Genomic DNA, 27760 nt, shown 5'->3' with positions numbered 1-27760 from the left:
GGCCCCTGTGAAGATGGGGAAAGCCTGTGGGAGGAGGAGAGGACCTACAGCTTGTGAAGGGGCTGGAGGCTGGTAAACTCAGCCAGCTACAGCCTCTTATACAGTAGGTGCACCTCGTAGAGCCAGAGCAGAGTAGTGTGAGGCTCCCCGCTCGCTTTCCTCAGAGCCACCTGAGTCAGCCAAGACAGCCAAGGAGCCCCAGCAGGCTTCAGGGCTGAAGCTGCAGAGTCCTGGATCAACATTTTCCTGAAGGAGGGGGCTGAACACAGCTTTGTTCCACAGCTGTAAAGTTCTGTGAAGAGGACTGTTCCACGTTTTCTCCATTAAAAGAAAAAAAAAGTTTCCTTTAGAAAGATGGCAATACCAAGGAATCAGGCATCACCCACCAAAGCCATGGCCCTGGCACTGGGACTCTTTTTCCTCACCTCTGTGGCATCCGCAGAAGAGTACGACTACTACAGCTGGCAGTCGGACAACTTCCACAACGGGCGCTTCTACACCAAGCAGCCGCAGTGCGTGGACATCCCCGCGGACCTGCGCCTCTGCCACAATGTGGGCTACAAGAAGATGCGGCTGCCCAACCTGCTGGACCACGAGTCCATGCCGGAGGTAAAGCAGCAGGCCGGCAGCTGGGTGCCGCTCCTGGCCAAGCGCTGCCATGCCGACACACAGGTCTTCCTGTGTTCCCTCTTTGCGCCCGTGTGTCTGGACCGACCCATCTACCCCTGCCGCTCTCTGTGTGAGGCCGTGCGGGATAGCTGTGCCCCGGTCATGGAGACCTACGGATTCCCCTGGCCTGAGATGCTTCAGTGTGAAAAATTCCCTATCGACAATGACCTCTGCATCCCCATGCAGTTCTCGGGTAACCACGCCACGCAGACTCCAGGTAATGTCATCTCTTCTAATCCCCTGGGCTCTAATCACTTTTTCTTAACAGACCCTGTACTCAGTACTGGCTTCTTCTAGATTTAGAGCAACACAGCTAACAGACAGACAGAAAAAGGGCCGGGAGGTTAAGAATGTACTATGGGAACTGCACGCAAGGATAGATGCTCTGTTTGCATGCAGGGCTGTTTGACAATTAACAGGTATTCCATGGGTGATTTAAGGATTAATGTAGTGTTTCTATGAAGACAAAGCAATGGCAGCCTAAAGCTGTTGCAAGGTCTTCTGAAAGTTTGAAAACTGAAAGAAACTGATAAACAGCAACAGTCTGAAATAGTGTCTCTAAAACTCAACTGTGATAAAATCAAAACGTCAGAAAATGCTTTCCTGATAGTGTTAGCATTATCCTAGCAGTGTTGACATTTTATCAGGGTAAGTGTGAGTCTGACCTAAAAACTGTGTGGAATAAATCAGAAGAAATTTGTAGTTATTCATAGTGGTTTCCTTAAAATTGGAATACTTCCGTTCAAATTAAAAACAGGAGTTCATTGAATATGATACTCTACAGATCAAAATTCATTACATTTATTGTATAACACAATTTTTGGGGCACAACTGATAAAGTTTTGGATGTGTCTGTAAGCCATTTTTAGAAATGAACTTTTTATAATGACTTATATGGATGATAAGGTGAGTAGAAAAGTCAAACAAAATCACCAAACTACAGTATTAAATAAAACCATCGGGAAAGTAAAAGCATTTTCAAGCACCATTCAGTCATTCATTGTACTTTTGGTGTGGAAGGCCTCAAATCTTTTCATTTACATTTTCTTCAAAATGGATCACACATCAATATAAATCCCAAAAGAAACATGTTCTTGTTCTCCGCTCTAATGGTGGAAATAATCACATTTCACAGAGATGATGCTTTCCTACAAGTCAGGCCAAGCTTTTGTGCAAGTCTGAGTCTCAAAAGATACTAGCGATACTACTGAAGGTACTGCAGAGAGAATTCAACATTTTCTGCAGAAACCAAAACTTGTTCTTCAATTTCATTACTAATAAAAAATAATGTAATTTGGAATGTAAAAGGTCTCGCTGTGATTGTGCTTGTTCTCTCTCTTATTTACCTTGGCAGTTAGTCAATTAGGTAGCCAGCCAATTACTAGAGATCACTAATTAGTCAGAAGGAGAGAAAATTAGTGAGCTTTCTTGAGTGCCCTGGCCAGAGAAGGGGGACAGTCTGAGAAAAGTAATTGAGGGGAGGACTGAGGGAAGAAAAGGGGGCAATAGAGTGGGGGAAAACGCTTGAATAATAGAAAAAAAAACAGGAAAATCCAGGGACAGGGGAGTTATAGAGAGGGAGAGGGACAAACTGCTGTATGAAACAGAAGGAAAAGAAAACTGAAGAAGGGGAATATGACAATGGGAAAAAGAGGTAGAATGCTAAGTGTCACTTAATTCCTGCCTGCAGCTTTCAGTTTGATTTTAAAATAACTGCAAGGAGTAACAAGCAAAATAAAGTGCAAATAACAGTAACAACTAATACTTTTTTATTTGGTTTCGGTTCTAAAAGAGGAGCTATGACCCCATTTTCTGAAGCGATAAGTAGCGCTTATGCTCAGTATTGGTTCTGAAGTAGGGAAATTTAAACTCCCTCGTCACCCACTCAGTGCTTCCTTCAGAATTCTTGCCCTTGCAATTAGTTTCATGTACAAATCAAGGAAGTGTGGGCCAGTGTTAGGGCAACAGAACTGGAATAAAACAATACTTTATTTAGAAAATAAAAAAGTTTCCTAACTTTGCACCACTGTAATATAAACCTTTAAAAACATGGGCTAGTAGGAGGAATTTGAGTACCACACATAATACTTTTGAGGAATGTGGTATTTTATTAATGGATTGCATTGCACATATATTTCCAATTTGTATGCTACAACTACATTTACCGCGGAAATGTAATAAAAGCTTTAATTAAAAAAATAATGCCAAATGTTTAAATATATATATAACAGTAAAATTTAATTTGATTTGTTGCTGCTTTTAAGAGATTTTATGTAAGACTGTGTTTTAACAGGACACATTAGTTGTTAATACTTTTCAAGAAGATGAACTTACAAAAGAGTCTTTATAATTTACCATGAAGGCAAGACGAGTATGAGGATATGTGCATTGATGTGCACTCAGTCGGGGGGGGTGGGGGTGGGAGTGAACTTGCAACATTTCAGCTGTGATGGTCAGTTGGAACAAACTGACATTAACATTGTGCTAATAATCCGAAAGCCTCTGATTTGTTTGCTATTGCTTGAAAAATGTTGTATGGTAAAACCATATAGAACTAGGGTCTAGGGGCTCAGGCTGATTTACAATCCTGCCTTTCCCATACAGTATATTCACTAAGCTCCAGGCTAGTGAGGCCTATCATGTAGTTCTTTTCTCACCAGAAGCAACCCTTATAAACGTTTATAAAATTGTACCTAATTGAAGACAGAATAAAGCATGGCACTTTCACAATAATAACAGAAACTAAGACGTTCAGGAACCTTTTCTGCCTCTGACAGCTTACTGTACAGTTTTACCAAAACATTTGGAACCCTTGCCGGCCTGAGGGGGCTTGATTCAATCTGCTCTGTTGCGATTTTGCTAGAGCTATAGCATGGTTTCAAAACTCCTGTGTGGAAAACTCGTTTTCTGTTCCACAAGACGACTAGTCCTCTATTTCTGACAAATAATTGTGGAAAGCCAAATGTTTGAATCAGTCACTCTGCTTTGCCTAGAGTGCAGGATTACGTGGAATAAAAGCCTGGAGATTGTATGGCAACAACAACAAAAATTTGACAAGCATGGCCTTTGCTAAGAGGTAACACAGAGCTGAGGAAAATCCTAATCCAAAGGTAATATATATTCAAAACAGCATAGCAGAATATTCTGGTCTCTGGGGGGTCAGCTCTCAGAGCCACGCAGGGTGGACAACACACAGCACACAACAAACTATAGCTGCACAAGGTGAAAGAGACACAATTGTTGTGTTCCAGTAAACAACCTTGATGTATTTACAGCACAAAGACTTTTAGAACACATCATGATGTAAATTCCTGAAACATAGAATCTGAGAGCAAAAAAAGCAATAACATGAAATGTATTAAAATACCAGTCTGGTTTTCATCACCTTTTTCTTTCAGCTTTTCCATCTATCTTTGCCATGCTTTTCCCAAGCATTCTATACATAGTGACAGCAAGAAAATGTGCAGGCATACTAGTGGCACCAGAAACTCACATGGCTTAGTTATAATAACCCTTTGTTTAATATAGAACTGCAGGTAGGTCTTAAGAATGGACTAGCTGCTCTGTCTTAATTCAAACACTTTCTATGTATGTATACACTGTGTATATACTGGACTGTATATATATTCTTTGCATATGGTATATATTCATGTGTGTGAAGGTATTGTGTCGGTCAAGACTGTAATGCACTTTGGTCTAAAATTCTCCAGCTGTACGAAATGACCTGCAGTATCACAAGTGCTTAAATTTAACCTAGGAATTGTAGCGCACACATTGAAAAATTTACATCCCTGCAGTGTGTCTGCATCATATTGAATCCATGATTTAAAAAAAAAACACCAACCACAGACAGCGGCCTGCAAGTACAGTAAATAAAAAACACTTGCAAGTATACTATAATCCAGGTAATAGGATGTAGGGAATAATTTGTCTACAATACAAAAATATGTCTTATAGAGGCAAAAAGCATGTTGTTGTTAAATGCCTCAGGATTTGAGTCTATGCGGTTGTCTCAACCTCAGATTCAGTACACTGCACATTTAAACAGATCTTAGGTCTTATAATATATATATATCTCACACTGGGTCTGTCTGGAAGCAGAAATATTTAATTTTATAGATGCTGTTTGTGAAGCACATTCTCACATCTCTACCTGATTTGCTGTGTAGTGGGGTAGCAGGTGGGAGCTGCACTTCAATGATGGATGAAGTGAGTTCACTTCCTATCGGTGAAGAGCTTTTGGGATGAGAGGTGTTATTTAGTATATTAAATACGACTAATTATTTATTATTTATTTAATTATTATTTTTTTAAATGTAATCAAAATTAGGCAGAAGGATGTACTTTGTGACAGATAATTATTTATAAAAAGTCAGTACGCTGTCCACAGACATTTTTAAAAATTAAATAATAACCATACTTGGATCCTAAGAGCAGAGGCTAAGCAACCTGATGTCATGACAGAGGGACTGGCAGGGTGGTGCCTACACCTTGTTCAGCTGACAGCCCAAAGATGTGACTTCCCAGAAAGGCCACCCCCCACCTCCCCAGTCCTATAGCGGGCGACTCATTCCTCACACCAGCCCTGCTTGTGATGTGAACGAGTGCTTGTCTATGCATCCAAGATCACCAAACTCCATCTGCTCACCAGCTTCACCTCTGCTCCCGCAACTGGCTGAGCTACCTGTGCTGTGACAGCGGGGATATTACTGTACATTCATACACGTACGCAGCAAAAGCCAGAGGGTTCTGAAGCAGGAATCAGATGTTTCCTGAATTCAGGCTTTATCACATCTACTGTAACTAGACAAACATTTACGCTGATATTGATACTTATGAAGACACAGGAAATGTGATATGGATGTTTCATAGAAGAAAAATCTTTTCCAATACTGTTTTATTGATTGCGCTAAGAGGTATCTAAGCCTTTTTTTTTACTACAAACCATGAATCTTTTAAAGTCAAATTCCTAAGATTATTTTCTTTCATTCCCCGCCTAAATATGTGCTTCGGAACTATAAATCTTTTTTGGGGAGAAAATATACAAGATGGATAAAGGAGAAAAATAGTATTTTACCCTTTGAAAATATTTTTCATTTTTTCTTTAATTCAAAGTTGGGTGTTTTACAACAAATTCTTACAATAATGGAAATTTTAATGAAAAAAAGAATTATACTGTAGGTAGTGTAAGCATATAGTATTTCAGCTTCCTTGTTGTAGAAATAATAGTATGAATTCAAATACTTTGACGTGCAATTCATTAACAATCTGTGAGCACTTTTCTGTCACTGCATAGGTTTAAGTTGTACTGTCTGTTTTCAGTAAGTTTTATGTTTGGAGGACTGACACACAGTCCCTTACGAAGTAAACACCCATGTTTGTTTTGCCTGAGCATCTTTTCTGCAGAAGTCGCAGACCAGCCACAGTGCATCATCTGCCCAGCATGCAGCTTCTCACACTGCCGGGATCTTATGAGGTTCCATTTTCCACATTAACTCAAATATGAAATGGTGGTTTAAAAAGGCTTTTCCATGTCTCTGCACAGTATTCTTCGCAGTGTGCAGTTCAAATTTTGGCAATAAATTCCCTCCCAAGTTATATGTTATAAAACTAGTTGGATGAACTTATCAGCTGTATTTTTCGGCCATTGCATGCAGTGACACTGAAGGGTTAGTAAAGCCCCTGTGCAAGTTTGCAATTAAAGATCTCTTAAAGGTGTGGATTTGCCAAGCCCGGGAAGAATAGACGCCACTTGATTTTTCACCCCGTGTTGAATTTAGACAATAACTCACAGCATTCGAGAATGTCTATGTAAAACATGTACACTGTATATTTTTTATATGTGTATTTATGTAAAGTGCCTTAAGAATGTTCAGTATTGAAAGGCACTATACAAGAAAAAATCTGATTGACTGACTGATCACTTAGTTTACGCAGCTAGCCTGTTGAACATCGCTCTTTGTAGTGCTTTGAACAGCTCTATTATTTTCCCCTGACTCTTTTCAGCTTCGTGGGTTGCCAAGCCCATGACATGTCATCAAAAAAGAATTTCTTACTCATTGAGCTACAAAAAGTGATGCGAAACAATCTTCAATTAAAAAGAAGTGGAGTAAGAGACCCTATTACACTACAATTTTACAGTCCAGCACCAAGAGTTGTTAGTTAATGCAATATAATCAGAACTTGAATCACTGAACACAACCTTGTTTTGCACTATCCAGTAAAATATGTCTTAGCTTTCATTCTGGCAAAAACCACAGTAGAGTGAGCATATTTTATTTAATTTGATAATTTAATTACATGTTTCATAACTAAGGCCAATTCTACAGGAGTAAATCTGCCAGCTTTTAAACCAGAATGAAATTCTGTTTCATTTTTTATTGTATGTCTAGAGATTTCCAGATGTAGCTAAGAGAGTCCAGCAAAAAATAAAATAAATAAAATGCAGTACAATACAGGAAAAAAGGCCAAAGTTATAAACTGTGCAAACAATTAGAAGTTCATTCTCATTTTTATGTCTTGTTTACAGTGGCTTCAATAAGTATTTGTATTAATAAGTGTTGGAGCCACTGTATGAAATTATACGCATCATAGAGGTAATCTAAGTAATTAAGAGATAAAATAAGCAATAGAGATGGAAAATACAGCTCGTAACATGTTAAGAATGCATTCTCCTTGCGTCTGCTTTGGCACAGTTACAACTCGGGATCCTGCCAATAAAATGACCCTCTATAGATATGAGTAAACTATTTTTAAACCCACGTGGGGCATTACATCTCCAACTGTATCGCACAATAAAACTTAGCAGCAACAGAACTTCAGTTAAATTGAAATTCCAGTTGTACACGTTACATTATAACTACCCTTTTATTGCAATGCCACAGAAGCATAATTAAATCATAACCTGCTGTACAAACTGGCAGAGTTTCTGTGGAGCTATCTGAGCCTCTCTGAGGCCAGGACAATGAGAGACTGGGTTCTGACTGAAGACAGCTCTTTGGCTCTATAGACATGCACCCGATCTGTAGCTGTGTGCTTTGACTTGCTCTGAACTTTGACCTCTCATTATCACCTTATTGCTGCTGTATTTATTGATGATCTACACATTGGACTTTAATGGTTAACTCGGAAGGAAACATGGAGTTGACTGAATTTTAAAAACTCCATGAAACAGTACATCCTAGATATGGCCTTGTAAATGCATGTTACAACTATGCAGCCCGTAAGGGACAATGGATTTACAGTACAAGTATGAGGATTTATAGTTAGCAAAAAGAATAGGTTTAAAATGCAAAAGTATTGTAAAAACTTCAATTTATGTTGACCATTTTTGCATAGTACTATATCGGTAGTTTTTTTTCTGATGATAGAGACACAGGGGAAATGCTTTGCTTTCCCAGTTCATGATTTAACTTATGATAAAGACAAATTCAGTCACAAAAAATGGCAAACTGGTTTTAAGCAATTTTACAAGCATAGCACAAAATCCCTTGTCCAATATTTCATTTTGAAAGAATATTGTTTCAGTAACACATTCTCTTGGCCATAAGGGACACTGTTAAATGTTAAAAGAATTTTGCTATTGCAAGACCATTTTTCACTTGCACAATGTAGCAGCTACTTTATGACAGCCTTAGTTAAAAGATCTGAAAGGATATTATAGTCAGTAAACTATGTTATGCTATTGTTCGTTTCACTATAAGTTGCCCTGTACTATTCTTAGGTCTCATGAACACATTCCTAAAATACTTCTACTGGGCAATGAACAGAAGATTTTCAGAACAAGAAATGCCAATCATTTCCAACCATTTCTTTAAGGCAAAACAGGAAAGAAAAGTAAGAGACACAAACGCAGTGTTTAATACGTTATCTGTAGAGTCCTGTTCTACAGAACACACCAGCTAGGAGCACAGAATACTGACTGCATCCAGCAGCTGAAGACAAGGCTGATGTGCAACATAGCCTTCTCACCCAGCAGGTGGCGCCCTAGAAAAGCCACACATAGCATTAAGGACTCAATAGTGGGAGGTCTGTGCTCTTGGCCCTGGCATTTTCCAGGAAGCATTCTCATTCAGTACAAAAGGCTCAGCCAGAGAAGAATGCAATTCAGTTAATAATAATACACTTTTTCATTTCTTTGCAGCCTTCATTTCTTTTCTAGTCTACCAACCCCCAGTCTAAACTTATGCAAAAGGGCACACACACACATACTCATTACATTCAGACAGGACTGTGGACGGGACTGTGCCTTGGCCTTTTTTCACACTTAAGTTATTCACCTACTAAGCCTAAAAAACAATCTTGCTGTTCTGACTTGTTAAAATCACACATTGCAATTTTTTTCCCTACAACACTAGTGAAACTCTCTGGCAATTGCACCCACCCAGAGAAACAGTGCATGCTAATATACTGCCATATTCAAGCACCCACTCGCTTATTATTGCTTTTATAAATATTGTGCAAAATTCTCAGCATAAATCATGTGCAAGCAATTAATTTCCATTTTATGGAACACTTATTTGCTGGTGTCTTTGAAGCTGGTTTGATGGTGGGCATCTTGATTTGTTTCTCCTGCTAACCCACATTGCAGTGCACTAAGAATAGGAAAGTGAGAAAGGATGGGTGTGGGGACTTTTTTCCAAGTTTGGCATGCAAAAAATTCAACAACTTATTCATGCAGTCAGAGAATTACCAGGAATCTATTAATGCTGTCAGAGAAATGATGCAGAGGAGATTGTGCAAATCTTTGAACACTGGTGTTGCTGTACTAATAAAGATGTGATTTAGTGGTGTTGTGTCCCTACCATTATCTGTGATTATGATCAGATATTAAAAGAATATATACAGTAGTTCAATGATCATTATATTAGATAAAGAATACACAAATTTAGTTACTTACAGTATGACTTAATTAATGCCATAAACCACACAGTATTAACAAGGAGGTAGCTTATTTCTTTCAACTGAAGCTCAACTCAGTTTGCTCAAGCAGAGCAAACACATTGATTGCAGGATTGATTTTGTTTGGAACATTTCCTTAGCTGATTGACTGTGTTAATGTTCTATAAGCTGCTGCTGGGACTTGCACTGAATTGGTTTATAGTTTATACATTTCTACAAAAGTCACTTTCATGATCTGATCTGGTGACTTGGCAGAGCAAAAGGGAGTGGAAAGCCATGCCTATCCCTTTCCACAGACTGGCAAAGACCTTAGCAAACACCATTTGTTAACATGCCTGTCAGTTTATGAATGTTGCTTTATGATACAGAACATTAACTGCACAGGGATTAACTGTGTATCCTTTTTAAGAAAAAAAGAATAATGAGTTATAGTTGTGCTTTTATTACACCATGGTAGTCACTTTATAGCCTTAGCATGGAAGTGTTATGAGGCAACAAAAGAAAATAAAATGTGTTTTGAAATCACAGCAAACCTGAGGTAGGACTACAGGAATTTTTGGGTGCAAACCCTCCTGAAACTGAGGCCATTCCTTTATCTGTCCACTCCATAGCTTAATGTCAGGCTTCCTTTGCACACAAAATTGATAGTTTATCATGCTTTCCCCTTTCAGGAGATTAGCATTTAACAGACTTTCCCATGGTTGCCTGACAATAATTCTGTTCTCTTCTCTTTCATTGACAATGCTTTTGCTAGCTTTAACACATTTTACTGTGGCATTGTTACAGTCCATTACAGTAAAGTGTTCTCTTGTCTGCTCACTAGGCAGGCTGCACAGGGATAATCCCCTCCTGCTAACTATTGACTTAAAGTCATTTTCCCAGGCAAAGCTGGCAGGGTGTCCTTGCAGCCACAAACTAAAAGGGTCAGAGTTCATGATGCTGCCAAACTGCCAATCAATTCGCAAGTCAAACTCTAGATAACGGCACTAATCCCAAAGAGTAAAGTCTGAAATCACACAAAACATAGCAACTGTGAGAGAAGATTAAGTGACATTATAGAGTAGAGCATTAGCACAGAAGACTGGCAGGACAGTGAGGTTAACTGCAAAGTTGAGAGTGTAATGCTCTTCATGTTTGTACAACATCATAAGGTTTATAAAAGATGAGCCACAGATTAGGATCTTAACTTTCTTTCAAGAACATGTGTAATTGATTTTGAAAGGATGCAATTCTGCTAAATTAGTACAGAAATAAGGCAACTGATGATTTGGTGAATATTTACAAGAGGTTCATCATTGTTTCATGTTCTTAGCTATTCTAAATTATTAATACACAAACCTAAAAAGCTTAGACTTAATGATCACTTAAAAGCCTGTATATTGATAATGCCATTTGTTTCTTATTACTGATAAATGGAGAACTAGTTTTGCTGCTCCATAGCCCCTATCTTCTTCAAAAAACCCTTCTGCTGACTAGAAAAATGTAATTTTAAGTGCTGCGAAAGACTGCCAATAAGTATCAAACAGATGTGTGCACAGAGACTTCTTTCAGACAGATGTGTACATTCTTCTGGGTCAGAGCTGTAACGAGTTCCAAATTAATTTGTAATTTTTGGAATCATAAAGCTTTTCAGAATGACTTGAAGTTTTAACCTGTCAGAATCTGCTGCATTACTTCGAAAACATTAAGCCTGCAGCATTCCAGGTCTCCATTTTATTCTCTTTGCGGAGAGGAAATCCAACATCCTCAGCTGCCAAAAAGACCCCTGCCCCCCTTTCCTTTCCAAAGCTGTGGATTAACCCCTATTAGTGCCGCCCTCTCACCCCTGTCCTTCACTAGTCTGTGAGAAGCATGAAAATGAGCTTGAGCTCTCCTCCTGGCACATTGCAAGGTGTTGTTTCAAGGGTAGCCAGTAGGGGGCACACTCACACAAGAAAGACTGTACTCTGAAAGGGTGGAGGTAGTCAAGGTTGAAACGAAGCTCAGAGTCAGTGTTTCAAATACAAGTTGAAATGTCAACTATTCTTTTGACATCTAAATTATCATACAAAATATAGTCCGATAACATGCATTCATACCTGTGTTTTGCTTAACCTTGCTAGCGTACGCATAATGGCCATACCAATGTAAGACAGGCAATTAAATAGATCACATATACTGTACAGAGTGATATAACTATGGAAAAAAATGCTTCTGTTTATTTTACTTAACCTACAGTTTTGAGACACCGCCAAGGAACAAATAAATGTAAAATACAAAATGTATAGCTGATAGAAGGGAGGTGTGAATACAACTCAATATTGAAAGCAATGCTGGAAATGATGGATAACAGCACCTAGACCCCTATCAAGAAGCAACTATCTATGCAGAGTGATTTGACATAATGATAGTTGTAATAATTAAGTTGCATTAATTATTATTAATGTAATAATAATTAATGCACCTTGACAGGGATATTTTTACAGAATTAAAAAATCTAGGCACATCTACAGTACGTGCTCTATTGTAATGGTTTTCTTTTGGATTTGCAAAATAAAATGATTGAGTAGACTTTTCACTTCTCATTAAAGAAATTGACACTGATTACAATGGAATTTGAGAGCTTCTTTCAGTTCCATATCCATCAAACCAAATGTTTGTCAATGATAACTACTGTATATACGATGTACAAATACCAATGGAGAAAAGACTCTATTGCTGCTTGTTTCTCCTTAGTATGATGAGGCTCTATGGCCAGATATGCATGTATTTAAGTTTAAGCAAATGAGAAAATAATTTGGCTTGTACAGTATTGTAATGCTACGGGGTTCACGTGGACACCCTTGCCTCTACCGCATCAGGTCAGCCCCCCACAGTTGGGCCTCCAGCAGCACTCCACAGGGACCTAGCCTCTTGAGCCAAAGGGAGATCTCCCATCAGCCCAGCAGCTTGCGGGCCCTGCTATTCACAGGGAAGGGCGGTGACGTCACCGCTCTGGTAAGCCGGCTCTCACAATCAATGGTGGCCGTATGCGTTACAGTATCTTAACATGGAAATGCACAAAGTAACTTCTCCATACAGTATGCAGATGGTTTGCTCTGGATGTCTGCAAGTGGAGAATTAATAAGTTCTAAGAACGTTCTCTCATGTTGTACTTTCTTACTTCCTCCCCAGCCTCCAAAGTCTGCCCACCCTGTGACAATGAGCTTAAGGCCGACACTATAATGGAGCATTTCTGCGCCAGCGATTTTGGTAAGTGCCTTTAGAAATGCCTGAGAAAGTGTCCTGTATTTGGGACAGGGTGGAGATAAGTGCCTATACACATATGCATACAGTGGAATATGTTACACCTAAGATCCAAGAAAGCTTGAAAGCTAACTGGTCCTAGGAAGCACGTATCACTGACAGAGGAGAGGGTTATCACTTCAGGACCCCCAGTCTGTACTGACCAAGGACCACAACGACACAGCCAGAAGCAACCTCTTGTCACTGCTTGACAAGGTATACTCTACAAAAGTGATCACAAAAAATTGCCTTCAAACAAGTTAGAAATATAAAAATGTGAGTGTGAAGAATATGGGACTGAACACAGAGTGACTAAGATCAATATTATGTAAAAGTTCCCACGGTGCAGAAAATCTAACATGCTAAATTGGCACTGCTGTTATACATATTGGCACATCTACACTAGACCAATTTAAGAATCTAAACTCTGCCTGCAGTGAACACAGTGAATCAAACAGTGTACTGTACATATAGGATAATACAAAAAATGAATGGACCACATTTTACAAAGAGATACATATTTGGAGTATCCTCTATAGATACTATACTGTAGTCCTTTAAGTTGTGGGTAAATAATGCAGATAAAGCTGCATACTGAAAGCATACTGTAGTGAGGATGAAGAAAATGTACTGTAAGTAAAGCATGTTGTGCATCCAAAAGAACATTGCTCTATTGATGCATATACTGTATGTATCAGAAAAGAGTGCATTGATTTTGCATATTATTTAAATGTCATTAGAATCATTTTGATTGAATTTTGAACATTTTGATTTTGTTAATGACTGACCATGATACACATGAGTGACATGACTGTTGCACAAGATCTAAAACACTTCATTAATGAGGGGCACAGGTGATGAGGGAATTAAACCTGTTGAATACTGTATTATACCTGGTATAAATCACAGAAAAGAACCAATATGCCTAGATTATCAAGAGAACAACACCTTTGTGCCACTGTTTTAGGCTGGACTAATTCTACTCATTTTCTCTTACTGTCTGGGCACTTCACAGTCTGTATACTCTAACTTGGAAAGACATTATAGCTAAACACAGTCCACCAAGTACTGGCGACAATCAGAGAGACCAAAACTGATCGTGAGGTTTAAGTGTGATGGTCTGGGCAGGAGCGTATAGTCACTACAGAGCTCCACCTGTAAGTGACTGATGGCAATATGTCTGCACAGAGCTGCATCGATCAGGTCCGGAGATCTCACTTGCTGCCACTCCTGTAATCTCAAAATACAGGCCTCATGGTTTGTAAGTGCCCTACTCCACAGAATGGATCCCCCTTTGACATTTGCAGGATAACATGAGAATATAGCTTGCATTGCTCTCAATGGTGGCCTAACTGTATATGCTACTAGCCTGTGGCTTAGTGTAGGCCCCCAGCTCCTTCATCATGTTGATGACAAATGTTAATCATTGTATGAATTTACCTTTGACATGTCTGTTCAACGAAACGTCATTGCACTTACAACAAAAATAATTTTATAATTTTTCTGACAGTAACTCTTAGAACTTGTTGAGGTTTCTTTTAATGCTCAGGACAGGTACAGAAAATGAGAATTTTATCTTTTTACAAAAACCTTAAAAATTTTAGTGTGGCTAAACTGTCTGTCTTTGTCCCTGTTACACTTTCTGTATGGATTCATTTGTATGGCAGACTGGAGTCAGTTATTCTGTACAGAGAATAGCCTAATGACGTTGTACTACAGACAATTTGTAAAAAATTGAATAAAAAACCACCCCCTCTCCAAGACATGGCAACTTGACGTTTGTTGTCTTGTTTATTCCTCTAGGTGGTAAAACTTCTGTTCTGACAGTACATGATGGATTGATAATTTTTTAAGTTCAAGGCAACACTGTCAATAGCAGACTAGCATGTATTCTGCCCTGTTCTAATTCGACGATTTATAAAAGTTTTGTGAGCTTCAAGAGACGAGACTACATATCAGTGGTGTGCCGCACAATATACCCTGTAATGTAAATGACAGAGTGTTTACAGTTCATCTGGCTGGTATTCAAAAGCCACATCAATTAAAATGGGTTCTGTAACCCCCCTCACACACAGACACAAACTCCTGGGCCCACCACCCACGATTACAAAACAGTATGATCCAGATGCATGTGTTCCTGTATTGTGTTATAGAGGCTGTTCACACTTTAATATGCTTTTTTATATTGTGATAAAGTTAACAAATTACTCACACCACTGGGTAGGAGCTATGAAGTTTGTCACGTTTTTATTTTTATGTGCATTTTTTAAATTATGCACAGTATAATTATGGGTCTTCTCTGTTGGCAGCATCAAGAAAGCGAAGCTGTGTAGTTTCCTTCACACGCTTTTAGAAAAACAGAAACATTGTTCGAGTAACAAAGACATATTTCTCAATTGTGGAGTTGTGGCTCCTCAATAATAAACAATTATATTAATATATTATCGGCACTCACACATTTGGCTCAGGTCCTTCATAGTGAAGGAAAATTCTGACTCTGAGCTAGGACAGCATGCTGCTGGACGAAGAATGGTGAAGATTTTATATACTGTACATGACTGCCAGCTGTGGAATTGTTTTGCAATTAGAGGGTCATTCTATCTGCATTTTTGTTTTTACTACAGGGCCTTTCAAAAGTTTTTTTTTATGCAAAAGACACAGCAGATGATTTTCCAAACAGACCTGTCTTCATTCATTGGTATCCAAAACATTTGATCTGACATTTATCCGGAGGATGATAATAAATGGTCTCATATGCCTCTGTATATTTTTGGCAGTCACTCTATGTTTCGTTCCACACCCAAAGAGATCATCAATCCTTACCAAGTTGTTTTGACTCACAATGCACTATGTAATGCTTTAGTTTAGGTGTACAGTATAAGGCATGTATTAATAATGACTAACATAAATGAGCTAGCACTTAACGCATCGCAGATAGCAAATGTCTTGTCACTTTTTATTACCTTTTTGTTAGCAATAAATATCTAAAATGCACATTATAAATATAATTTTATGACATATATGAGGCATATATGACTCACAAAGCAGAGTTAAGGACTTTTTTGTGAAAAAGAAATAATACATGCCTTATAACGTCCGTTTAAATAAAACACCATCATTCAGAAATGCGTGTAAAGACCATTTTAGGCAATTGAAAGACCACCATCATTTGGTATAACTGAGTCGAGGTTCAGAATAAAAACACTTTAGTGTTCTTAACCTGTGCTGAGAGGAGGCATTCACAAACACTTGGTGTCGTATCTGTACCCTCCGTAATGGACACACGCTCAACAAGACGTTTCAGGTTTCTGAATGATACCGGCGTTATCTTACGTTATGTAGTGTACTTTACAGTACGCATTTGTACAGGTATTTTCAGTAACGAAGTAAACAGAATCTCAAAGGCAGGATTATCAAAGTGTGTTCTGAATTTCTGTGTTTATGATTAACCTTTCCAAGATCTAAAATGAATTTTGGAATTTAAGAGTATAACATCCAAAAGAGGATCTTACAATATCTGTGGGATCTTACTGTAGGATCTGCAAGACTTATTATACTAATAATAAAACCACTCGGAACGGAGGGAATAACTTAATACAGTGCTTTTTTTAAGTCCCAGGAAAATAGCAATTTTCCCGAAGGTTCAATGCTCTAAGAAATATCTCCTTCGCAAAGTGATTTAATACTAATTAAAAATAAAATCTTACACCGGGTGAAGTCATCCTAAACCATATCCGAATGATTGAGAAGAATGTAATTTATGCAAAGCGCAGTGAAATAGGAAAAGTAAACTTTGGTCTTTAAGTTACTTTTTGTACTTGAAAAAAAAAACTTTGTTACTGGCTTTTAAAAAGGAATTCTTTTAAAAAACAAATAACAAGGATTTTTCTCAGACGGGTATGTTCTTACACTGGAGCCACCGAACAGGCAGACCACTGTTTTCTCAAGAGTAATTTAGTGCGGTGTTTTTGATTAGTCTACTTAGATGTTGCTGAGCTGTGAAAGCTTGTTTTTCCGTACCTGTAGAACTTCTGTCAGCACCCACACAGTTCGCAATAACATAAAATCAGACATCTAGCCCAAAATTGTACTATTAATATGTTCTTTTGGTAACTATACCGATACCACGTCGAAACCGAAACTGCAACTTCAGCTTAATGCGTCTCCCGTTATGAAATGGGGAAGAAAAATACCGTTCATGTTTGTTTACATTTCCTGTTAAGTAACTCACCTGCAACATCTGTGGTTGTCACCTGCAACGTCTGTAGTTGTCTGTAGTTTTTGTTTCACTTTAACTGCTTTAAGCACACGTTTGAAGGAGAAATGAGATATGAGATGACACGTACAGTATCAACTCAACATGCATTCAGCAGCTAGCTGGGGCGAAGTGTAGTCAATCAAGCTTCCAGCTCTCCATCCCTCTATCTCCATAGAGAACAGCTTTAGGAATTACTGTAGTTCATATCTTGGTGTTCCTTACTGTGCTTATTTGCGGAAATACTGGTCAATTTTGTTTATATTGTTTACAGCAATTTTTCTTACAGACTAGACGTCGTTTGTTCTTAAAGTTTTTGTGAATCTATGAGTTTTACATTTCAATAGGTTTGACACAGATTACTTCCCTGTGGTACCTAATGACTGCGTGCTTAAACGAATAAACTGTACAGTAAACTGGGGTGCGGAGATCCGGGCTCTGTTGTGTTTTAGCGTCACACTGAAACAGCTAACAAGTCATTATTGTGGGTAAATTGTATTTTATCCATATTTTTCTTCTAGTGCTACACACATTAGTCATCTGTTACAGACATGTCTAATACAGTATCTTGAAGGGAAAGGCAGAGACAAAAAAAAAGTATAGCATATCTAAACTCAGCATTTGACATTACTGTTTCAAAGCACATCTTGTAAGCAGCCTTCTTGCTTTATATTTTCCATAATCTGCTGGAGAGAGACCAGAACAAACCTCTGCTTTCCATTCCGTGGACAGTAATCAGTATTTGTTACAGTCAATCGAGTTTAATATGATTCTGTTCTATTTTAATAAGTGGTGTACCATATTGACTTTTACACGGAGAAATGTAAACACTGATTTTGTATAACATATTGTAGAGTGATTTTTTTATTTTTAAGACTATTATTAATTACTTTCCCATTTGTTTTTCGAAAACAGAAGTACATTTTAAAAAACAATCTAAAAAGGAACACAAGCCCGAAGGTCTACTCACACTAATGCATGTACATACAGTATTGTAGCAATATGTGGAATCTATTCCTACACTGCAACAACGAAGGCATCTCTGCTGTTTATTCTCATAGAAATCCTTATCATGAGATTGGACAAAAAGAGCTGCCAGGTGCGAGCATGGTCTACTTAATCTCTCTTCTGAATCAGATTTTCCAAATATCTCCCTACTCTGCTGCCGCCAATGCAAACGAGGGAAAGAACACGGCAAGCTGGTTTGGAAAAATCCCAGGGAGCTAAACAATTACCATGCTGTAATATTCTGATCTCCACATGCTGCGATGTAATTGGTTAGTAGATCGGTGTACGGAGAACATACAGTATGGAAAACAAGTCTCACACAGTTTTTGTGGAACACAGTCCTGCTCAAATGCATGTCTGCACCAAGACATTTAATTCTGCTACTATTGAAGTATCTATCTGATGATTTTATCCAAGGTGATTTACAATTGGGCCCATTTATACAGCTGGACATTTTCTTGAAGCAATTTGAGTGAAGGACCTTGCTTTATAACGGCAGTGTCTCACCTGTGATTCGAATCTACAGTCCTCCAGTGACAAGTACCAGAACCCTTATCACTGCTACAAAGCTGTACAAAATAAGACGTTCACAGCTTGTAAAAATACTGGAAAGGGGAAGACTTCCTGTAAGGAGTGTTATCATGGCATGCCATTTTATTTAGATTTTTTATTCTGCACTGCTCCTACAACCCGTCCTCGTGATGTTCTAAATGGTGATCTTACACTTTAATATATCTTGACATGTTCACTGTGTCTGTTAGCAATCCAGCTCTTGGCAGTTGGGGAATATTAACTCAGCTCTTTCTACTCTGCTTTTCCTCAGACCGCCCCATCACTCTTTGCCCTCCTCCGACCTCAGCCTATTCTGTCTCTCTCAGTTGAAGTGTCCTGCCTACAGTATATTGTCAGAGCTGTCCTGTGCAGGGTTTAGAGACAGCCTTAAATGATAAATGAGCGGGGAGCTGGAAACATGTTTTCTTGTACTAATGAAGCAGATAATTGGTTTAATTAAATTATTTGGAACTCAGCTGGAAATGAAACCCCAAAATAGCCTGCGGCTGTCCAGGACCATGTTTACAGGTCCCTGAGAACTGCAACAATACTGAGTGCAGCTGAACCAGATTCACTTACATTTTTACATCAGGCCATAATAAGCAAAGCCCATAAAAATGTGAAATGAAAACCTTTCATGCCATGCAGAACAGCAGGTGTCTTTTCAAAATCGAGATCCCATTTCCTTCTTTGTTCCCGGTAAGGAGAGATGGAAGGGTAGTCAAGAAAAGTTGCTGGACCAAGCAGGAGCATCTCAGAACAGGATGAGGAGTTTGCTGGGGATGTGCCTTGTGGGATCTACACAGCAAAAAAAAAAAACAGGAATGTGACTACCACAGAAAGTAAATGGGATATCCCCTAAGTCACATAAGTTTGTTTTATGGAACAGACTCACTTACTGATGTAGTGCCAAGTTTACACAGATTTAGAAAATGGCATTCATATAATACTCACTATTTAAAACAATCAAATAATAGATCTCAGCTGTGGAAAAAGCCATAGTATAGGTGAGAGGATATGATTTTGTGACTGTCAGTATCTCTGACTGACAGTAGTGTTTGTTGCAGAAATGTCACTCTCCTCTGATTTAATATGAGCAACACAAAACTGTTGTGAACAAATTCATTTCTGTTCATTGTTTTTAAACAAAGGCACTTTTGTGTTACTTGTACTTCAACTTAACTTTCAGAACTTGCTCACTGTAGCTTACCCTGATAATGCTGGAGCAAATCAGAGATATCCAATGAAAAAGTGCTCCAGCTTGAAAGGTCAGATGGCAGATTTCATTCAGACAGATAAACTCATGATCTTTTTGCCAGTTTAGTCACATCACCACCTCAGTGAAGACACCACATGAAGCTACGGGATTTATTTTCCATATTTTAGTCTTGCCCATTTCCCAGTCATAAGTTTGCTTATTATAGTATTTTTTTGTAAAAATAAATTGTTTTGCTAACAGCCAGAGAGAACACAAATTTGCATTATATTTTGCAGTTTTCCTATGGATTTTCCATTTTTTCTATCATGTTACTTGCCTTCACTTGGTATCTCATGGGTTGTGCCATTCTCTGTATACTGTAGGCCTGTCTGTTTTACAGTACATTAACTGAACCTCATTGTTCTTTATTATAGGAAGCTCTGTTGTAACCAAGGTGTACTGTACCACAGTCTATTTTATAAGGGTCTGTATGCAGCATGTGCTCAATCTAGTAATGCAGGGGTCTCAATCCAATAAATCTTGCAGTTCACATGTTTCTAAAGATTGACAAAACCAGAAAGCTACTGATGAATGAATCAAGGAAGTAATCTGTTCAATAAATACCACTGATCTTTGAGAAGAGGTGAAGAGGACTTAGAGTTTAGCCTGAAACAATCTTTAAATTACTTGATTTAACAATTAATTTGTTTAGCTTATCACAGTGCAATTGCTTCAGATTTAAAGAAGTAGGTGATTTAATGATGACCTACAGAAGCTGCTGGATCTCCACGACCAGGGTTGGAAATTCCTGTAGTAAAGAAATGCGAAGCAGATGAGAACAGAGAAACCCCTGCAGTACATCAAGAAGCTACTGTATAGGAAGGTAAAGAGAGTGTTAAAAGCATTATGATATCTGATCTGATCACTCTCCTTTTCTTTGCTTCAGATAAGTTCGATTGCACTGGAAATGTGAGAGTGTGTTTTCCAGTAGAGCACATAACACACTGACAAAATGTGTAAGTGGAATCAGTGTTTGTAATGAGTACATAAAAATGCTGTGATACGTACCTCCATAGTAGTTGACAGGGCCAGTTACAAGTCAGGTAGCAAGTGATCTGTGCTCCAAGGAGAACAGAGTTCAACACAGATGGAGTCTGTGCTTTTCCATTCAATGCCTGCCTCTAGGCCCTCCCACAACCTGGGCACCCAGATCCAGGTTTTTACAATTTATTTCCTTTGTGGACTAAACTGTGTGGCTTAAGTCAAGTTAACCATTTTGGGATTAATAACTAACTGGGGCTGAGAAAGCTCAAGGGTAGTAGCACCTTATAGCACGTGTCTTTCTGACCAGGCTATGTACACCAGGTAGTCTGTACATGTGGTTAGCTTTCATCCATTTTCCATAGGCACTGATTATCCTTTGGTCCCTAATGCTTCTGTCATGTTCTCTGCTGTGCTTTGTGAATGGCATTGGAATTGATTTCTCACTATTCTTCACTTTGCCTGTTATCAGCATTCGTTTGCCTATTTATCAACTTACTCTTTTCCCCCTTTCAGCCAGCATTTTTAATCAAATCAAATGCAAGATCTAAAATAAACATTGCACAGCCACATGGGGAAAGCAGCTTCCAACTCACAACTCACCAACAGCGTGGCATGCAGTGCTTTGTTGTTGTGATAAGCCTTGCACGGATAAAAGAGTGACTTCTTCAGAAGCAAATATTGCAAATCCCATCTGTTCACCAGCCTCTTTTACTGAAAGAAGGGGTTGCCAGAACAAGAAATAGTTTGCAATTGGATTTTGTCAGTATTTATTGATGTATTTAATGACAGAACCAACACTAATTTATTTTGGTGCAATGTGAAGTCTGAAGATTAATTACAAATGCATACTAAAGGATTTATTTATTAGAATGTTACATAATGAAGCCTGAAGGCAGATTTCCAATTCTGAACAGTCATAAAAAGCATTTCCTTAAACTTACATTCTTAACACCTCTTTGGCTCTTGCTCAGGCAGGTTTGGAAGTTGAATGCAATCCAGAGATTACTGTGATTACTATGGGTTTATAAATTACATGAATATACTTCTATCATATTGCCAAGTATGACTTCAATGTGATTTGCCGCACTTTCTAATGAAACAAATAAGCAGTCTAATTTTTCATGACCTTTGCCTCCCCTATACATATTCTGCCAGTTTGCCACAAATTGCTTGCAAGTTTGCAGTGACACCTTGAAAACCAATGCACAGAAAAAATGCAGTTGCTGGAGGAAGATCAATCCCTTGAATGTTTTTATAAAACCAATTCAAGTGCTACATACTGATGTGTTACAGATTTCGCACATGTTTTGTAGAGAAGTGGGTCCAAACTTTGGTCCCAGAGGGACATCCTGGGATTGGTTATCATTCTAGCTGAGTACTAAATCACAGTGCTAACTGATAATTTAATTGATCTACTTGCTTTTTTAGACTTTTCTTTCACTTGTTTCTTCAGTCAGTCCAGAGTGTCACAAATACTCTGCTTAAAGGACACTGTTTCCAACAATGTCAGCACACAGAAGGTTATGCAGCCTCTCCTCAGCTTTCTTGCTACTATTTTTAACTTCTGTATACAGCTGTTGCCACCTGATCAGTTAATGATGAACAAATTCAGATTAGAACAACACTGTGCCAAAAACACCCACACTGAGCATTTTTTTTTTGGTCCAGCTGGTTACATTTCAAGCAACACACCTGAATGAAAGCAGCTTTGAAGCTCAGAAATGGGTAAAGGGTTGATACCAGTTACACATCCCATTTGACCTTCTAAGAGCTGAAAGCCAGTTTACAAACGTGCCCTAAACAGGAAACTGAAATCAATTAGCCCGTGATTAAGAACACAGCTGGAGCAAAACCCTGAGTATTCTGTTCCTCTGGGACCAGGGTTGGGAACCACTGCTGTAGGGCATGGATGCTCGGTGAAAAGGAATCAAGACTGTGAAGCTTGCACATGACCTGCGATGTGCCATGCTTCACGTCATTCTTTTAAAGTTAGCTTGCTAACCTGTATAGTACGTTACATGAAATCTGAAGTTTCCTTGAACGATCTTTTAGAATCCTTGCATTAACAACAGTGTGATAGATGGACGCTGAAATCTTTTTTTTTTAGAATTCTCTTCAGTGGTCTTTGTATAGGGTGAAAAGTAAACGTACCCAGAAAGTTTGCCCTGCATGGCTATGGTTGAATTCCTATCAGGCCAGTGTTGCTTTCATCACTCACCCCACTGTGAAACTAGATGAGAGGTTGAAGGCTGTTGTGTATGTACTGTATGGGCGACAAACCTGAGCCAGTTTTCAAGGAAATGCTGTTTCTCTTCAGGATGACAGCTCTTCTCCCTGCTCCCCCCTCTCTTGTCTTGCCCTCCTCTTCAATGTAAAAGAGCTCTTGTTTAAGCAGTGGGATCGAACTGTCACCGGGACACTACCCAGACATACAGTACTCATGCATTCACTCGTGTGCTTTGGGAGGAGGACCATGGGGGTGAAAGAGCCTCTGAAAAAGAGAAATCTAAGATATTTTTCTTCCACTTAATTTGTTTAATTACCAGTGGCTGCAGTGAGAAATTATGTAGCTTTTGGAGCGTGAGAAGACAGCTTGCGTGCAATTTGCTTAACAAGACTCCTGTATGTACATTTTTCCTCAGCCCTCCCCAGTATGTTGGTGTACATCCAGTTGGAATGTGTGCTCCAATTCTGGAGCACCAGCCCTTTGACGCCACATCCAAGGAAGTGCCTCGTTCTGAGTCGAATTTGCTTTGTACGGCTGGGATCTGTCACTGTGGCTAACTTAATTGGACTTCTTATTAATCATCTTCTGATTTTTTTTTCTTGTTTATTTGCAATCTATGGCTGACATTTAAAATACAGTAGTGGCCAAAACCTCTGTGCTGAAGTAATGTTTATACCTATTGCCAAAACCCTGGCACTGAAAATGGGATAAAATTGCAGTGGCATTCCTAAAAATTTTATAGCAGTCGCAGACATTCCACATCATAAAAGAAATGGAGACCCCATATAATTCTGGAGCCCAGTTAGAGACAATTCTCCCATTCCTAGTCAGAAATGTTCTGTATCTGACCACTGAGCCATTATCATGGACTATGAAACTGAAATAGTTGCATTCTCTTTTGTTATTCTCTGAAACACAATAATTATTTTACTGCTACTAGAGCTACTTCTGCAAATTGAATTATTTGGAACACATTTTAGGGTAGTTTAAAATGATCCTGTCTGTACATTTCATTTCTGTCTGTTCTGGCCTTCCAGAGCCCAGTTCTCAGTTCCAAAGTTTACAAAAAGAATTGGGTCAACAGTCTGTAATTTAGCTATAGGGTAATGTACTGTAACTACCAATAACCATGAAGCTTTGTGCAAGACCAAAGTGCCATGAAACTCTTGAACTCAGTATGACTTTAGTGAGGGAAATCAAAGTCACTTCTTTCTGGTGAAGGATAGATGTGTCACTTTATTGTTCTTTCCCAGAACTGGTGCCACAGATTTACTATACAAAGGGTGTGGAGCACTACAGCTACAGTATATTGCAGAATTCACATCTGATGTGGGTGGGATCAGATTCCTTAATCATATCCCCTTTCAGTTCTAGGATTCAGCTGCTCCACGAAGCTTCTGTAAAGAGAATACCTCTGCTGTCACACCTTATCTGGAACCAGTAAAGGAACTAACCAGTTTTACACATTCTTGCCAATTTCGAGTCAATTTCCACTTGGTATGATGTCCCCTCAAATATCTTTTAATATCTCTAGAACTTTATACAGTAGAAGCCTGGTTTTAGTTCTTAAATTAAAGCCAAATATATTTTGCTTGGAGGAAAGAAAGAGCATGTGTAAATGAAAAATGAAAATGTGGTAGTTTTCAGACATGGGGACCTTTAAAAGAGTGAACTTTATTATTAACAACTAAAAGTGGAGTGAGTTTTTTAACATTGACATCAGACTACCATCTACACTGCATGATCATCATCATCAAAGGAATGATGAAGACGTAAAGATATAAAAGAGTCTGCTCACTTCATTACAAAAGAAATTCCAAGTCTCTTGGCCCAAACAACCCAAAGGACTGAGTAGAGTGCTTGTAGGTCCAAAACTCCAAAACCTTACTTCACACTACAGTATGTTACTCTTATAGCTGTGAACAGGTGGTTCTGCTGAGATGAAAAATTACTCCATGTTTGATTGATTCTGCTCTCGAGAGGCGACTTTGGATTTTATCATTCAGACATACTGTATGAACGTGTTTGTCCTGTGTGTTTGTCAAAACGAACTTCGAAGTTCTAGCTATCTCACTCAATGATAGAAACAGAAAAGGGTTGTAGAAGGGTGAATGGAGTTAACGTTTTCCTGAGCTGCCCCTCAAGTATGAGTAACCTAAACTGAAATTGTTAGTGTAATGGCTGGTCATTCACAATCTATAGTTGAACGCATATATACTGTATATTATAGCAATGAAAGTGCACATTTTATTTAGAGAGAAAACTTTCCTATCCAGAAATATACTGTAAGACATCTTGATGCTGAAATGTCCTAATGTCTAACAGTTTGACCTCAAAAGTAACTCATAAAGACAGAATAAACACATAACACACAAGCAGTAAAGCAAGGAATCCCTTTGGTCGATGGTCATCTCTGTCTTTGTCTCACTCTCTTCCTTAGCTCTGAAAATGAAGATCAAAGAGGTGAAGAAGGAGAAGGGTGACCGGAAGCTGATTGCAGCACAGAAGAAGAAGAAGGTGCTGAAGATGGGAGTCCTGCGCAAGAAGGACCTAAAAAAGTTGGTCCTTTACATCAAGAATGGGGCAAACTGCCCCTGCACCCAGCTGGACAACCTGGGCAGCAACTTCCTCATCATGGGACGCAAGGTGGACCAGCAGCTGCTGCTCATGTCCATCCACAAGTGGGAGAAGAAGAGCAAGGAACTCAAATTTGCTGTCAAATACATGAAATCCCATCAGTGTCCCACCTACCACACGGTCTTTCAGTGACCTATGACCCCACACCCTAAAGCACCCCAAAGAGCCCCAAACTTCAAAGGAAAGCACATTTTGATACTTTTTTTTCAGTGTTTCTGTCTGAATATTAATAAGAGTAATAATAAGTACAATATTAACTGATCATTTCAGCTCAAAGCAGTACAAGTCAGTATCTCTCTCACATGGAAATGGGCTTCTGCATTCTCCACACTGTAGTCATTCTGTTACGCCAGGTCTTTCCAGCAGTAATAATAACGGTTATTAATATAATATGCTAATAAAAACATTGCAATTAATAACAAAATAGGCAAGATCTTGGAGAATTTTGCAACTTTGGATATTTTTTATATTTTATGTCTTGATTTTATTTAAAGCACAAAAAGTGCAAGAGTAAGAGTGAAGTAGCACTATGAGAACGGGGAGGTAGAGAGCTTTTTCTGAAAGAACAGGAAAGAGACGGGGGAGAACCAGGGAATTAAAAGGAAAAATACAAAGGGAACATGAAGGCAAGGAATGGGGAGGGGTGCAGTTTTTGGTGTGGAAAAAAGCAAAAATGATTTAAAATACTGGTTCCTAAGTGTGGGGCAGGGACTGGCAGGTTCTCAGTACAGCAAAATAACGGTCACCATGGAGATCTCCAATCCAGGACTGGTGCTGAAGGACCAACTAGCTATTGTAGATAATAAAAAATTAAATCTATCCTGTAAAAAAGTAGAGTGTTATTACAAAAATGAGGTGAATCGTGGAACAAGGGTATTTAAGGCCTTTTTCAGAGGAAAGAGAAATGGAGCGAGCTGCCACTGACTGTTCTAAAAAGCAGCCCTCACTGACAGCCAAGAGCGAGACTGTGTGCAGCAAACAGGAGGACCACTCTGCTTCGTCAGAAAGGAGGCAGCTGGGAAATTGGCCACTGGCTTGGAATCTAAAAAACTCTGGATCTTACCAATATCACTGGTTTGTGAGATCTCTGTTCAACATTATTATTAAACTTTGTATTATTATTCCTATTTGCTTAAATATCATCTACAATATAAAACCTCTACAGGCATACTGTAGTACATACATCAACTGTTGCTATAATAAATGGTAAAAAAAATAACTTTAAATTGTTTTAAAAAATCAGTACACGTGTAAGTAGCTGTTATCCTGAAAAAGGAGTTACCATCCCTGTTTTCTACAAAAAATAATAAAATATACTTGAAATTTTTATATAGAACAACAACAATCTGTGCTCTTATTGTATGTCAATCAAATACATTAATAGCTTAAGTGGTCTAAAAATGATCCTGTTTGATCTTCAACAGATTTAGCAAAATATTTTTTCTAAGGTTTCACCACACAATTTATTACTTGTGTTATTACTGTTATTACAGTTTATGGAGTGTAAACAGAAGTTATGGAGGAGGTCAAATTTCTAATTCTGCCCACTTCCATTCTCTTACACACAAATACCTCGCCTCCTGAGTTTGCTCTTTCAAGAGACTGCCTTCACCTTCCAGATCTCTGTCTCCGTCTCTGTCCCTTCTTCCTCCATTGTTCCTGCTAGTTCCGACTTCATTGCTTGGCTGCCACCCCATCATCTCCTCCCAGTTGCTGGCATTATACTATGGCTGGACCTCGTGGTCCAATTACTGTTCACCTCCTTCAGGCTGAGGTGGGGAGACGCCTCCCTGCTCTGCCTCAGATGAGCAGCTCTTTGATCTCAGCCTCCATAGCCGGTCCCCTGCAGTCGCTACTCTTCTGTTTCTGCTCCTTCTGATGTCCTCTCCCCTCCGTGGCATCTCAGGAACAGTTGTGCACCCATGGGTGCTTTTCGTCCCGTCCCCCCCTTCCCCTTCCCGCTCTGTTTGCTCTTTCCTTTCTCTCCTCTCCCCTTTTTGTCCCA

The 27760-nt window shown here is 38.9% G+C and overlaps 2 protein-coding genes across 4 annotated transcripts in view; one reads left to right on the top strand and one right to left on the bottom strand.

The window, feature by feature from the left end:
* The window catches only part of golga7bb (golgin A7 family, member Bb), a 79270-nt gene extending 58263 nt beyond the window's left edge, over window positions 1-21007 (bottom strand). For all 3 annotated transcript variants that reach the window (XM_088635310.1, XM_088635309.1, XM_088635308.1), the window contains exons 1-2: window positions 20916-21007; window positions 19282-19447 (exon numbers count right to left, since the gene is read on the bottom strand). The gene's annotated coding sequence lies outside the window, so the exon portion shown is untranslated. The remainder of the gene's footprint in view (window positions 1-19281; window positions 19448-20915) is intronic.
* sfrp5 (secreted frizzled-related protein 5) lies at window positions 8-27100 on the top strand. The gene is made up of 3 exons (XM_088635307.1): window positions 8-886; window positions 12724-12801; window positions 25559-27100. The coding sequence occupies exons 1-3, from the start codon at window positions 355-357 to the stop codon at window positions 25885-25887; spliced, it is 939 nt and encodes a 312-aa protein (XP_088491433.1). The 5' UTR covers window positions 8-354; the 3' UTR covers window positions 25888-27100.
* Window positions 27101-27760: the final 660 nt, after the last annotated feature.

Source organism: Lepisosteus platostomus, chromosome 6 (genome assembly GCF_059453375.1).
Source record: "Lepisosteus platostomus isolate fLepPlt1 chromosome 6, fLepPlt1.hap1, whole genome shotgun sequence".
In the NCBI taxonomy this organism is placed as follows: domain Eukaryota; kingdom Metazoa; phylum Chordata; class Actinopteri; order Semionotiformes; family Lepisosteidae; genus Lepisosteus; species Lepisosteus platostomus.
Note: the sequence above shows the minus strand (reverse complement) of the source record. Positions and strands in the feature narration are given on the sequence as shown.